Genomic DNA, 15,607 nt, shown 5'->3' with positions numbered 1-15,607 from the left:
CATCAAATCTGTAGTCATGAGATCAAGATAACCTCATAGAAAGCAAATCAAGATAAATTATGAAGTCTAGTTTCCAATAAATAAAATGTTTAAGGATAAAAAAATCAATTAAAAAAGAAAAAAAATCCGAATCAGATTAACCTACTAAACCTGCGACTCATAATATAAGATTAAAATAACCCCATAAAAAACTAAATAAAACAAATCATGAAGTTTAATCTTTAGTAAAACAAATGTTGATTGATGAAATTAAAATTAAAAAAATTATATTTTTTAAAAAAAGTAATAATATTTTGTGAAGTGATGCAGGATAAAAATACCATCTCTTTTAATATCTTATTAATTATAGATGACTTGGAATATAAGATTGAGATAACTCCATAAAAAACTAAATAAAACAAATCATAAAGTTTAATCTCTAGTAAAACAAATATTGATAGATAAAATTAAAAATAAAAAAAATATTAAAAAAAAGAAAATAATAATATTTTGTGAAGTGATGTATAATGAAAACACCATCTTTTTTAGTATTTTATTAATTAGAGGTGTTTATTATAAATTTTTACGTTATAGGTTACAGGTTACGAGTTTTATTGTGAATGGAAATTTTAATAAGATATCATATAAAATCTTTACCAATTCAAGAGAGAATGGAGGAGAAAATGATAAGGCTTGTGGCTAGTTTTTTTTTTTTTTTTTTTTAATTTGATGATAAAATTGTAATATAAAATATAAAGATTTTTTAATTATTAAGTGAAATATAATAATAATATAATAAATAATTTGATATCTTTTATTGATTTTTTTGGGGTGTTTTGTGATGAAGTGAAGTGTCATGAATTTATAAACTATAGAATTACATTACATTGTGAAAGAAATGATGAAAAATGAGTACAGGGAGTTTTTTTTTTAATTAACTGAAAAAAAGAAAACAAAGAGTAGCGCCTAAAACTAAAAGAGGGCAGAGGTTCAGCTGGTGCACATTTTAAGCAGAGTGAGCATCCCCCGCTTCAAATAGCACTTGTATAAATAGCGCACGCGTTAGCGCGCATTTGTGAACACTCTCACTCACATTGAAGCGAAATGGAAGACGATACAGGAGAGAAATCAAGCATTGTGATCGGCCTCATAGAGAACAGAGCCAAAGAGGTACTGTACGCTCTCCGTTTGTTTGCCGAGAAAATGTGCGAAAACCAGAGGAAAATCAGTGAAACTTTTAGTAGTTATAAGTTATACCAGTAAAATCACTATTTCGCTTCCATGCATTTATTTACTTGAGAATCTGAACCAAGACAGATAGTAGTATAATAATTTAAAAGTTCCCTTTCATTTCATCTCCTCTTCGATTTCATTCGCTCCAGAACTGATAGTTTGAAATTTCAATTCATTAATGGCTTGTTAAATCTTGAATGTGAATTCCGTTCCTGATGTTTTTATCGGTCGGATGACTCTTTATTTTTTAAATATAGCTTATTATGTCTGTAATTCCTAACACTTCGATGATTCTTTGAGCTTCTAGAATCGGAAATCGTTTTTTCCCTCTTTATGCGATTATTTGATTGTTCAAATTAATAAGGCAAAGAGGATTCATGATATACATAAATTTAATTTTAGATGCTCAAACTGAAATATTTTAATGGTAAGAAATTAATTTTTCTCTCAAATATTTGGCCATGTAAAGATGACTCTAGAGTTGCTAGCAATTTGATAAAGTGAAAATTGAAATTGAAAAGTTCTGAAATATCTCAATTTCTTTTGCGCGCTTAGTAAGTTGATATTGTGTGATTGGCAGGTTGGAATGGCTGCTTTTGATTTAAGGTCAGCCTCACTGCATCTGTCTCAGTATATCGAAACTAGCAGCTCCTATCAGAATACAAAAACTCTGCTCCAATTTTATGATCCTGTGGTGGTCATTGTTCCTCCAAACAAATTTGCACCTGATGGCATGCTCGGAGTTTCGGATCTGGTCGATCGGTTTTATGCTTCAGCCAAAAAGGTCAATCTCGTTAACAGAATAGAATTTCTCCATGCCTGCTTCCTTTTTCTCTCCTCATGCACCCATTTCATGATATTATGTGCTGAATTTTGTAGGTAGTAATGGCCCGTGGTTGCTTTGATGACACCAAGGTTGTAACCCAGAAACATCTCATTCTTTAACTGGTGTTTTACTTCTGGGTACTGGTGCTTTGATATCTGATCCAATGTCCCTGTCACAACTTGTTCCAGGGTGCTGTACTAATTAAAAATCTAGCAGCCACAGAGCCTTCAGCTCTTGGTTTGGATACTTACTACAAGCAATACTATCTCTGCTTGGCTGCTGCTGCAGCTACAATCAAGTGGTACTCTCAAAAGTTGGGCTTGCCCTAAATTTAACTGGAAGAAAAGATTTTAATCTTAGATTTATTTTGTATGCCACAATGCCATACTTGAGGTTATATGTTAAGTAATTAGTTATCAACTACTCAAATCAAGTAAAAGTCTTCTCAATAGCTTGGTTAAAAAAGTGAGAGTTGTTATTTCAGGATTCTTATATCCGAGAACCAAGTTTTTAATAGAAAGCTAGGGAATCTGTCTTTTTTTATGTACTTAATATGGTAAGTGGTAACTATGTGTTTATTCATACAACTGTGTACTGTCACTTTAAGATGCCAGTCCATCACTTTGTAGGTAGTGCCTGTTAACAGTTTAACTTGGTCTACAAGGCTTATTGTTATTGAATAAGCAACCTAATAAATGCTGTATTTTCATTGATCATATGGTAAGTGGCGGCACTGACATATTCCACGGTCCACTGCATCTCTTCCTGCCTTAATATTTGAAACTTATTTGCATATCAGTTATAGATGTGCCATCAGGTATCCTTAGCCATAGTGTTGTTGGATATAGGGACCAAATATGACTAGTTTTTGGCACTGGACTGATGCTGAACCTTTTGTACTTTTCCTCATAGAAGTGAATTACTCTTGAATCCACATGAAAGCATGTGCAAGCAAATGACTTATTATACTTGATTCCGTGTGCACATTGGAAAAAAAACTCCAAGTTTGCAGATCTGAGTGGCAATGTTGTTACCGACTTGTGAGTATCTGCTTTTGAGAGTACTTTACTTGTCAGAGCATGAATACTTCATACTCAGTAACTGAAGGCAAAATGTCCATGTTGGACTGGTGTGAGTGGCATCCATATTTCTAAGATTATAGCATGCTTTGTTGTCTACCAGTTCCCCTTGAACATGATGGTTTTAGCCCAAAATTTTGCACTCCATGTTTCTTTGAGTCCTTTTCACTTTATAAAATCAAATTAGTCATTTCATGGTTGCCTAAAGTTTCTGATACTAACGTGCATTTGTTTACACCTTACAGTTATACTATTTTTCATTTTCTTCATTCATTATTCTGCTTCTAAAAGAAAGTTTCAACTGCATTATACACAGGATAGAAGCAGAGAAAGGGGTTATCGTCACCAACCACTCATTGTTGGTATATGCTCTCTCTCTCTTTCTCTCTCCAGACCTTTCTTTCTCTTTCAAAATGCAAAGATGATCAAATGTAAGAATTTGTGTAGTGTTTCTAGGCAGGATGCAAGCTGTTGCCTCTTTTTACTCTATTTCTTAGATCTTTGATCCTATTGCTCTTGTATCTTTGATAAATTTTTGGGCATTTCTTTTTATGTTGCGGAGCATGCCTTCTGTGATCCATCAATCCCCTTTGTGCAGTTAATATAGGTATTGGATTTATTTAGCCCCATTTTTCTGTCATGGTGGTGTTGGACTTATTTTGTACCCTCTTTGCTATGGCGGTATCTTCTATTATCATCTATGTCAAATGAATCAGAGTCAAACTTAGCTGTTTTATGCTTGGTTTAGGGTGAAAATAATCCAATAGCAGTGATAAATCTTAGGATTGTTTTTTTGAGATGCATTTCAAATCATGAAACAAAGTTAATGAGATTTTTTTTTGTTAATATGAGCTCCTTGGTATCTATGAAATTTCAATCTTCTCAAAGTTTGTCATTATGAGTATATAACAGTGGCTGAATAAAATTGTACTAAAAATCGAATGGCTCAAATGCATCACATCATTTTCTTTTCTTCGATATAGAACTTCATCTGTTTGTGTGTTTACATTTTATTCTCTTTTTGTTTAAGAATGCTTCTGAACTTTACTGATGGAATTCTCACTATCCTAGGTTACTTTTAATGGATCATTTGATCACATGAGTATTGATGCCACCAGGTGAGTTTCCTTTGCTTTCTGGATGTCTGGGTAAGTTTCCAGTATATGTATAAAATAGAATAAAGTTTGCATTAATGGTGTTTTTGTATTTCCATTGAAGTGACAGTTTTTGGAAGGATTTCTAGATGAAATCTAAATTAAATTTGGTGTTGCTTTCAATTTTTTTATGCTAGAAGATAAGCAGTTAAATCTTATTGCAGCGTCCAAAATTTAGAAATCATTGAGCCATTTCATTCTACCCTCTTGGGAACAACCAGCAAGAAAAGAAGTCTATTCCACATGCTCAAGACAACGAAAACCACAGGAGGGTATGTGAATATGCATATTACTTGGTAGATTCAGCATGTGATCACATGAGTGGGGACTTAAGCATGGAAAAAAAGTTGAGAACTCTTCAATATTTACAAGTTTATAATCTGCATCAAACAAGAGGTTTGGTTGTAGCTGGCTTGTCTTTCCATTATCATAAAAGTTTAGAAATTGATACAAATTGGAATATATCTCCAGGACTAGACTTCTACGGGCCAATCTGTTGCAGCCTTTAAAAGATATTAAGACTATCAACACTCGGCTTGATTGCCTGGTTAGTGTATTTGGTTAACTCGGATGATTTCTCTAGTGGAGCTATGTTAGCCTTATGCAGCCCTGGGTTTGCAACTAAAACAGTGCTGGTTTGTACAAACCATAACTGGTGAATGTTTATGTATGTGTGCATGTGTTGTGTGTGTAAGAAGAAGGTGAGCCTATTTTTCAATCATCTGAAGTTATTTTCACATGCATTTGTAGGCATTCTCTGTTATTCACATCTACATAGTACTTGTTAGAGTGCAAACCGCCAAAATGCACTATAATTGTTAATTGTCCTACAAGTATAGGTTACACAATTATTTTGTTAAGATAGTTATGGATTGGAATCTTAGGTTGGCAGACTACACTAGAATGAAAAGAAAAGATAAATTATGTGAAAATGCAAATGATATAACAAGTTAATCTGCTCATAAGGTACGCAGTTATGCTTCTTGCTGTATTTTCAGCATGTCCATAAGACCAGTTAATTTAAAACACAGCTTTAACTTGAGGGTATGTTTTGGACAGCTTCTGGGTAATAGCATCACTCAAATCATCATCAAAGTTTCAAACTCATGTCCAGCTCCAAAAATCATTGGTGTCGTTTTGCCAATGATCTCAATTAAATTCTGTTAATTGATTGTCTAAGTTTCCATTCCAAAACATTACCTAGCAAGTCTGTGTTTGGAAATACATAAATCTTAATTTTATATGGTAAACTGTTCATGCTTCATTGCTTTGAATTTCATGCAGCACAGCTTGCTACACCTCTCTTCTAAATCTCTCACTTGATGCGTCTCTTTGCATTTGATTTCAGGACGAACTAATGAGCAATGAACAGCTGTTTTTTGGACTCTCTCAGGCTTTGCGTAAGTTTCCGAAAGAGACTGGTAAGTGAAAATAATAATAAAAAGTAAAAGGGATATGTGGTCTACCAGTCCCCTCCCCTTCCTTTGGTAGTCTTCTGGAAAGTTACTCCATTTTTTGTTGTCAATCTTGGAGTGATCTTGTTCATGCTCTTCATTCAGATAGGATACTCTGTCACTTCTGCTTTAAACCTAAAAGAGTCACTAATGAGGTCTTGGGTGCTGATAATGCTCGAAGGAGCCAAGTGTTGATATCAAGCATTATTCTACTTAAAACTGCTTTAGATGCCTTGCCTTTACTCTCAAAGGTAAATCGTGTGCTTTCATATTTATATTACGAACCCGAACATGTTTTGATATCTTGGCACTTTTTAAACATTTCAGGCGCTTAAGAATGCAAAAAGTTTTCTTCTTGCAAATGTTTACAAGACTATATGTGAAAATGAGAAATATGTTTCCATTAGAAAGAGGTATGTTGCTAGCATGCTCCTGTTGATAAACTCTGTATTTTTTTCTCCACAGGACATAACTAGTGCTTGAGACAATGCACAAGTATTGTATCTAGTTTTTGGTTCCCTAGATCCTAGTTGGATAAGTATTGTGGGCCAGAATATGAGGGACAGATAATTGTGCCCATATCCCCATCTCTAATGTGAGGGCAACATAATCTACTTACTTTAGCACATTTTAATTGTTTGAAGGTTCAGAATAATGCATTTCAATTTTTGTGAAATATTTGTGCCCATATGACATCTCTCAACTGAGGGAAATGCATGTGCTAGTTTTGCAAATTTTAATTGTTTGAAGGTTCAGAATAATGCAATTCAGCTTTGATGTTATTTGCAAACATCTCTTATTTTTTCCTTTGTAGAATTTTTGAGGTCCACTATCTTTTTCTGTGTTTCTTAGATTTTGATTCTGGTTTACAAATTTCCCTCCTTCATACAAGCTTAAGTATGATACCAATTCTTCTATTTTCTGTCTTTCTCATATTTAATTATTTAACCTCAATGGGTGAGGAGGTTTATTTCCAGGTCAGATATTTTGTTTGATCTCTTAGGAAGGCCTCTGATTTGTTTGTTTATACCCATGTGACTAGCATATGATGCTTTGCAATGCAAGTGAAAACTATTGAGGAACATGGACCTAGGTTGAAGGAAATGATAATAGTGATGGTAATGGGATAGTGTTGATAAATGCTATTGAGTGCCCTAAAAGTTTTCACTATTATATTCAGTTGGTGATAAACTAAACTCAGAGTTAAAATGTGATGTTAAAGTAATCACCATTATGGCGTTTAATTTGCAGGAGATCTTGTTTTTATTTTGTAATGTTCCATAAAAATATACATTAACAAATTTTTTTGTAGTTTAATCCCATGGTCAGTCTTTGCTAAATCTTGTGTAAGTACAGACTACTCAATTCATTTTCTGAAAAGCTAGTTTGTTTTTTCAAGAGTGGGAGAGGTGATCGACGAAGACGTGCTTCATGCACGGGTTCCCTTTGTTGCCCGAACACAGCAGTGTTTTGCTGTCAAGGCTGGAATTGATGGACTTCTGGATATTGCACGGAGAACGTTTTGCGATACCAGTGAAGGTTTACTATCTAGGTTCCTGTCCCCTTAATTTTCTTTTTGCCCTTTTCCTTCATCTCTTGTTTTTATTGTTGTTGCTGTTTCCATGGGCAGCAATACATAATCTTGCAAACAAGTATCGAGAAGAATTTAAGCTGCCAAATCTGAAACTTCCATTTAACAATAGACAAGGCTTTTACTTTAGTATTCCACAGAAAGACATCCGGGGAAAGCTTCCCAGCAAGTTCATTCAGGTCGGCAATGTGATCCTTCTTCTACTCATCATAGAAAAAATCTCCTTACTAATTAATTTTGACATGTATTTTTTTTACACATGAATCAGGTCCTGAAACATGGGAACAATATACATTGCTCAACTTTAGAACTTGCTTCAGTGAGTATAATCCTCATATAAACAACTTCATAGTCATGTACTTGATTTTGTGAACGAGTATGAAATTCAGCAATTCTATGTGACAATATGAGATGTAAGGAGAAATGATATTACTGTTCATGAAGCATGATATCACTCCAATACCCGGCCCATTATAGTAAGGTTTACATATGTGCATATGTGACCTTTTCTTGATGGAATGAACTTAGATCACAATCTGGTGTTTGTGTGGCTTACTTATAGTTGCCCATGCCAAATAACTTTGTGCTCAGCTGGAACTAGCTTAGAATTGTTATGCAATAAATATCCAGATTACAATACATATTACTGAGTCTAAGAACCTCAATTCAGGTGATTGCCCATTTTTTGAAGTTGTGAAAATATTTTTCTGCAAATTTTGATGAAAATTGTTATAGATGCAACCATAATGATATTGAGGAGATGTGTGATACAAAGGAAGTCAATTGTACCAATGGAATCATTTATATGAGGCCAACTCAAGTGCAAATGTTAGGTTTTCCTCTAGTAGACTGCAGCTAGTCACTTGTCATCTCTATTTTCTTACAACATTTATAATTTTGTATGGCTAAGTTTCATCTCAAACAATTTATACGTGAATTTTCCTTTACTAAGACCAGAGTATTGAACATGAATAGAACTTTAAAGCAATGATCGTTGTTTTTCTACATGATTGTAATCTTCTCATTACAGATTCTTGTGTTTATGTAGGTGTATCAATTACTGTTATGTACGTACTACTGTATGTTCAATCTTCCTGCCTGGGACCTGGAAATTTCTCATTGAGTTTGCTTCATTCTGTAAAATGTGCAGTTGAACGTGAGAAATAAGTCTGCTGCTGCAGAGTGCTATATAAGAACAGAAGTTTGCCTTGAAGGTTGTAATAAATATTTTTGAAGTATTCAACTTCTGATAAATAAACTATATCTTGGTCTTACAAGCTACAAATGTTTTCTTATGCTCTATCTCTGGATGGAGTGTACCATTCTGTTTTGGGTTCTTAATGAAGTCTTGGTTTCTAAAAAGGTATTGACCTCGTGAAATGTTATTTGTGAATTTGAAGTGACAACTAATTCATTTTAAGAGATAGAATTGGTAGAAAGATCTACCTTACAATATCTGTTATCATGTGAAAATATGATCTGCTATTACAGTTCTCTACTAAAGGTTTCGTTTGATTATTTTATTTTCTTCTGTTAGATGGAAAAGGTCACTTGGTATCTTGTGGAAGGATTGTGGATGAAGAGGTTTATGATTGTTAGTGGGCTACCAGTTTTACATGGCAGAAGTTTTGCTTCTTAATTCGATTTAACAATAATTAGATGAATGTCCAATGTGTCATTTTATCATTTGGGCATAACTTTAAGGCTCTTACAAATTATTAGAAAGTCATAAAACTTTCAAACATTACTTCCACATTCCAGAAAATACATAAGATGAATTTATTTGTTTTATGCTGCATCTGATTTTGTAATATATTTTGGTGTTAATGTTCTTATTTGGTGCTTAATTTGTTAATTTCAATTATAAGGTACTTTCCAGGGAAATACTATGATCATCTCATGTATAGTTTGCTTATCGCAGAGGGAATCTAGAACCATTCAAGTTGAATTACAATTGAAAGAACATTTTTCTGCTGTCTTCGTCTTTCTGTTCATAGAACTTCTACTCATATATACCATGCTCTCTACGTTAGTTATGATCTTCACAATGCTCTTTTTATTACTTATATAATTGTACTTTATCTGCAGCCTTATTAAATTCCATAAGGGAGGATGCCTCTGCACTAACTCTGCTTGCAGAGGTCTTATGCCTTCTAGATATGATCATTAATTCATTTGCTTACACAATCTCAACGAAGCCTGTTGATAGATACACTAGACCAGAATTTACAAGTAAGCGATTTGATATTTTGTAGAGTATATCTTTGACCATCAGAGTTGAAATTGGGGTATGGCTGATTATGTCATTTGCTGACAGGTAATGGCCCATTGGCAATTGATGCTGGAAGACACCCTATCCTGGAAAGCATACACAATGATTTTGTTGTATGTCACTGGTTTATTTTTTGTTGATTGTTTGATCTTATGTGTAGTCTTTCTGACAAAGAAAAACTTAGGCAACTTTTTATTGCCTTAATTTTCTCGTCTTCCTGCCCTTCAAATCTGATTCATAGCTCTTTTTGCAGCCCAACAATATTTTTCTATCAGAAGCATCAAACATGGTAATTGTCATGGGCCCAAACATGTAAGATATGCTCTCATTTAAAGTTGCTCCCAGCTTGGAGTTGGAAGGCTTTTATTCATTGCATCATTTCCTTCTAAACTTAATTCTTGATAGTGTTTTCAAAATTGTCGATGCAGGTTGAGGTTCCAATACATCATGCTTAAACATTTTGTGTTTGGTTCTATAGTAATCTCTTCTATTTACTCTGGAACATGAAATTTGAATAGACCCCACTTCAAATGTCCTGGAAGCTTAGGATAAGGCCTTAAGATTACAATTTTGATTTGCCTCAATGTTGTTAAATGTCTATAGCAAAACAGAAAAATATTCGGTTTAGCTCTGTTATATCTAGTCTTGATAGTAATTTCAAATAAACCATCTGAAAGGATAGTATAGAATAATGGCCTTCAATGAACCTATCATAATATATGGATAACTGTGCATATAAAACAACAGGTGAATTGTGTTTATACAACTGAATGTTGGCTTTTACCTAAAGCGTTCAGTTTCGGTGTAGGCCACATAGGATTGGCTGAATGTAAGCTGCATTTGTTCTTCAGTTGTGAAGTATAAAGTTCTTTCATTGTTTATTTGTATCAACCTATTTGAGAGCAATATAAAACTATTCTTGGGATATTACCTAACAATTTAAACTTTTGGGTTGAAATGGTTTTTTAACACAACGGCCAATCAAAATTTTAAACTTGACACTTAATGGTCTATATACTCAAGTTTAACAATCTATAACTCCCTTCAGGAGTGGGAAGAGCACTTATCTTCAACAAGTGTGTCTCATAGTTATTCTTGCTCAGATTGGTTGTTATGTTCCTGCTCGCTTCTCAACTATAAGGGTAGTTGATCGCATATTTACAAGGATGGGTTCGGTAGATAATCTTGAATCAAACTCCAGTACGGTACAATTTCCAAACTCTATCCCTTTCATCACTTGTATGATGTAAGTCAAACTATACAAAGCGAACTTTTCATCACACACAGCACTCTTTTCTCAACTTCATATATGAGGACAGAGAAGCCTTGATTTTCTTTCAATTCCTTCAATCCTTCGATTTAATATTAAAAGGAAAAAAAAAGCTTAGACTAGATGTTTCTTGTGATATTAACTTGAATATAAATTGATATGGCAATGCTGCCACCCTCCTTCTTTAGTTTAATTCCTAGAATCATCTTTGTTTTCCTTTCAATTTGTTAGCTGTTCTCAAGAACAAATATTCACGTGCTATCTTCCGGATGTGCTTATAATAACAACTCTGTATCTAGGAACTTCTTTTCAGTACAAATTTAGATTAAGATCATTTGGTGGTGGAAAATTACTGGCACTCATTAAATAGTTGCATGTATGCAATCCAAACGCTCAGGATCTTTTAGGAAAATAGGAGGGCCAGTTGTTGGATGTTTTTGGAAGAGTGGTGTAAGTGAAACTAGCTGTTGGATGCAGAATAGCTCTTTAGAAAGACGCTACATGATATTTGTTGAGCCTCGTTTGAGACATTCTTTCAATTTTACTTTTCAATATTTTAGATTGTTTTGGGAATTGTGCTTTATAATATTTTTTTTATATTGAATTATATACTAGTCTCATGGATTTACTTTTCTTAAAAAAATCTACAACCTTCAATATTAGATCTGTTGGAGGTAGAGCTTCATAATATTTTTTAATTTGCATTCTATGAATTTATTCTGATTTCATAACTCAAGTCGTGGGTTTAATAGGTTGACTCAGGTTATTTTTTTTATCGCCTTTTCAAATTGATTTTTTTTTTCATTCTTTAACATTTGATTAATTGGAAACTGGGCTTCATAATTTTTTTTCGATTTGCTTTCTATGAGATTATTTTGATCTCATGAACTAGGTCATGAGCTTGACAGGTTGACTTGAGTTGACTTTGTTTATTTTTTTGTTCTTTTTTAATTGAATTTTTTTTTTTAATTAGGCTTTGTAATTTTTTTTTATTTGGTTTTTATTGAATTATCCTGATTTCTTGATCCAGATTGCGGGTTTAACAGGTTGAGTCGGGTTGACTGTTTATTTTTGAGGTCATTTTTAATAGAATATATATTTTTTTTCAATTCTATCTTTTAATATTAGGTTGCTTGGAAATTGAGCTTATTAATTTTTTTCAATTTGCTTTTTGTGGTGTTATCTCAGTCATTAATTTATTTTTTTCCTCTCAATTTCAACTTTCAACATGGATATGTTAAAAATGGAGCTTCATAGTTTTTTTTGTTTTTTATGAAGTTATCTTTGTTTCATGCTTTAGATCGCGAGTTTAACAAGTGAACTCAGGTTGACTTGGTTTATTTATTTTTGTCATTTTTAATTTTTTTTAATTCTTCAACATTGGGTTAGTTGGAAATTGGACTTCATAATTTTTTTTATTTGAGTTGTGGATTTGGAAGGTTAACCTGGGTTGACTTGAGCAGTTTTTGTCATTTTTTAATACAATATATATATATATATATTTTTTTAACATTGGGTTGATTAGGAATTGACCTTTATATTTATTTTGATTTGTTTTTTTTAGTGTTATTATGGTCTCATAATACGGGTTGTAGATTTGACAAGTTAACCCGGGTTAATCCAACATGTCACCATTTCAAAATTTGAAAACAAATATCATTTAATATGTCGTCGTATTAATATTTTAAAAAGATGACATCCAATATAATCATTATGATTAAATTTCTTTTATTAAAAAAGACGTCATCAATGCATAAACAATTTTTTACGTTAAAAAAATTGATCTGACTCTGACTCGCAGTACAGCGTGTATCAAATCGATCAAATCAATGATCTAGTCTTTTTCTATAACAAGTGTTGTTTTCTGCTGTTATAAACAAGAAAGGAGATGTAGTACCTGAGCATGTCATTTTGTTAAACATCAGCTCCTAGTATATTAACTTTTAAAGTGGATATTTCAAAAATTTGTTAACTATGCAATCTGTTTCATCTAGAACACCATTGAGTCATCATGTATGCATCTACATCTTATCAAACTATTGAATTGATGATTTACTGTTTCACTTGAACTCATAGGAAAGGAAAAATCATTCTTATACTATGCCTTCTACTGACATATCCTCAAGTTAAAGGTGAAATTAAGATACCGAGGAGCGCACTATACTTGAAATCGAAATTCTAATGAAAAGTCTTGAAGAACACTTAAGCTATTTGGAAGAAGGGCACGCTATACTTGAAAAATGATTAAAGGGCACACTATACTTGAAAATTGATTTTGATAGCAAGGAATCATATATTGTTTACTACATGGTGACGCAGATATTTTGTTTTGGATGCTACAGTTCATGACAGAGATGAAGGAGACTGCTTTTATCATGCAGAATGTCTCCCAAAGGTTACACACCATGTGTGCTTTATGCCAAAGGGATGTCACATAAATTATTTGTTTCTTGAAATGTTACTTTCTTCATTGCAGTAGTTTGATCTTTATGGATGAACTTGGGAGAGCTACTTCTTCAGCTGATGGATTTGCGATTGCCTGGAGCTGCTGCGAACATCTGTTATCACTCAAAGCGTAATCACTGCTCACACTCACCTCACCTCTCACCTGATACCAAGCCTTTGGAGAGTTTGCGAAGATTTTAATTGCCTAAATTTTTTTCCTTTCAGAGGAAGTTGGCATATTATTTTAACACTGTTAAGTGGATGCTTTACTGAACAGTCTTTTAAATAAACAAACGAAAAGGTTTGATGAATGGCCGCTTCAACTTAGTAATGTACTTGATACTATCAACTGCTCAAGCACCGAAAAACACATGCATTTCATATAATCGTATATAATTCTAACTTGTGCTTTTGCCAAAATAATCATAATTGATTAATTTAAATTTGTTACTTAGGCCTACTGTATAGCTGCTTTGGTGGTTTTCATTTCACTAAAAGTCAAAGTTGTTATATGATATTAGCTCAATTTAGTTATTGGAATTCATTCAAGATGTTTATAATGTGTTCCACGCATTTTATAACCAATATTCCCATGGTGGTACATGGAGACTGCCCAAAAAACCAGAGTAGAATTTTACTCGATCCCTGGTAAGTAGTAAATTTGTGTCCTGCTGCATGATGGTTTAGTAAATGATACAAGAACTCCTGTGTTTTCCAACTGAAAAATCATCCTAGTTTGCATGGATATGTCATGACATTGTTTTATTTGACAGTGTAGATTTGTTTAGATTAAAGACTTTGTAGAAGGCAAATACATTAACTACTACCATTGCGTGGAGTTTAGTTAGATGGAAGCTTACAGATAGAACAATTTTCTTTTACTATATTTTCAGTTATTGCTCTCTGCTTGATTCCTCCTGTATGCCTCTTGCTGTTTGTGTCCTGTTTGTCTTCTCATAGATTGCTCTTTCAAAAGGCTGTGCATAATATAACAAGTATAGAACTGCAACAGAAGGAATTTTCTTACTGCTTGCTTATTCTTCAGGTATTCCATATTCGCTACTCACATGGAGAACCTATCAGAACTAGCAACCATCTATCCAAATGTCAGGATTGTTCACTTTCATGTTGACATAAAAAGCAACCGTTTGGATTTTAAGGTGGTATCTCTATTTTTCATGTTGCCCTGAATTTTTCTTCAGCCATGTGCATTCATTAACTGAAACTTCGATTTCACAAGTAGTTTCAACTCGAGGACGGACCAAGACATGTACCGCACTATGGCCTTCTATTAGCAGAAGTGGCTGGACTGCCAAGCTCAGTCATTGAAATGGCTAGAAGCATCACATCAAAGATTACAGAAAAGGTGATTTCTCTAAATCAACTAATCAAGGCTTCAACTTTCATTTCAAGTAATATGTTAACTACAGTGTTGAACTAGTTCACAACTCTCCGGTTTTAAGTACCTTAAAAGGAATTGAAAGACTAATAGATCAAAGCTCCAGGCGGACAAGCATGGGAAATTTGTAGTATTAGAACTAGAAAATAACCGGCTTATTAGTATATGATGAAACTTGTATGTGAGTCAGAACTTAGGCAGAAGCAAGATTGAAGGCGGCAAGAAACATTGTTCATTCAGAATTTTGCATCAGTTCAACATAACTATTCCTAAGAAAAAGTTGCATAAATTGACTGTTGTGTTAATCACATTCATCATGACAGACTTGTCATTCTGACATCGCTGTTCTATTTGTTAGCCATCTAACCGTGCGGCCCTGCCTACATGCCCCTTCCTGAATAAAGAATATCAACCAATATGTGCAGTAATCTTATTCATTCTGATGGTAGTTTAAATTTTTCATGTCCAGCAAACTAAGCAAACGGAAGTAAACTGCAGGCAGTACCATCAACTGCAGATGGTGTATCGTGTAGCTCAGCGATTGATATGCTTAAAGCACTCCAACCAAGACGAGGATTCTATCCGGCAAGCATTACAGAATCTCAAAGAGCAGTACATAAATGGAACACTTTAAAGCTTGTCGCAAGAAGTAACAACCCTCCAGTTCCAGGATGTCCAAACTGATTTCTTGTTATAGCAAAAGTTTCGAGACTAAAAATTAAAGTTCTGAAATCACCTTCCTGAGTGCAATACCATCATGTTAACATGTAGATCCCAAGTTTCCATGTACCAATAATTTTCATCGTAATTTTGCCAACAGGCAGGGAAGAAAGGTTAAGCAATAAGGTTAACAAACCTTTAAAAATTCTTGTGAGGGACCAAAAACGAAAAAAAAAGAGAATTTT

General features: G+C 33.6%; 1 protein-coding gene across 1 annotated transcript; it reads left to right on the top strand.

Annotated features, from left to right (window-relative positions):
• Positions 1–977: 977 nt before the first annotated feature.
• LOC18094605 (DNA mismatch repair protein MSH4) lies at positions 978–15,540 on the top strand. Its single transcript, XM_024593660.2, has 24 exons — positions 978–1,149; positions 1,793–1,996; positions 2,092–2,127; positions 2,227–2,339; positions 3,434–3,479; positions 4,189–4,235; positions 4,436–4,543; positions 4,743–4,818; positions 5,620–5,692; positions 5,831–5,976; positions 6,053–6,138; positions 7,125–7,264; positions 7,356–7,495; positions 7,585–7,635; positions 8,467–8,530; positions 9,405–9,548; positions 9,634–9,701; positions 9,842–9,900; positions 10,637–10,793; positions 13,201–13,253; positions 13,335–13,433; positions 14,349–14,463; positions 14,547–14,669; positions 15,172–15,540. The coding sequence occupies exons 1-24, from the start codon at positions 1,084–1,086 to the stop codon at positions 15,334–15,336; spliced, it is 2,379 nt and encodes a 792-aa protein (XP_024449428.2). The 5' UTR covers positions 978–1,083; the 3' UTR covers positions 15,337–15,540.
• Positions 15,541–15,607: the final 67 nt, after the last annotated feature.

This window comes from Populus trichocarpa, chromosome 1 (genome assembly GCF_000002775.5).
Source record: "Populus trichocarpa isolate Nisqually-1 chromosome 1, P.trichocarpa_v4.1, whole genome shotgun sequence".
NCBI classification, from domain to species: domain Eukaryota; kingdom Viridiplantae; phylum Streptophyta; class Magnoliopsida; order Malpighiales; family Salicaceae; genus Populus; species Populus trichocarpa.
Note: the sequence above shows the minus strand (reverse complement) of the source record. Positions and strands in the feature narration are given on the sequence as shown.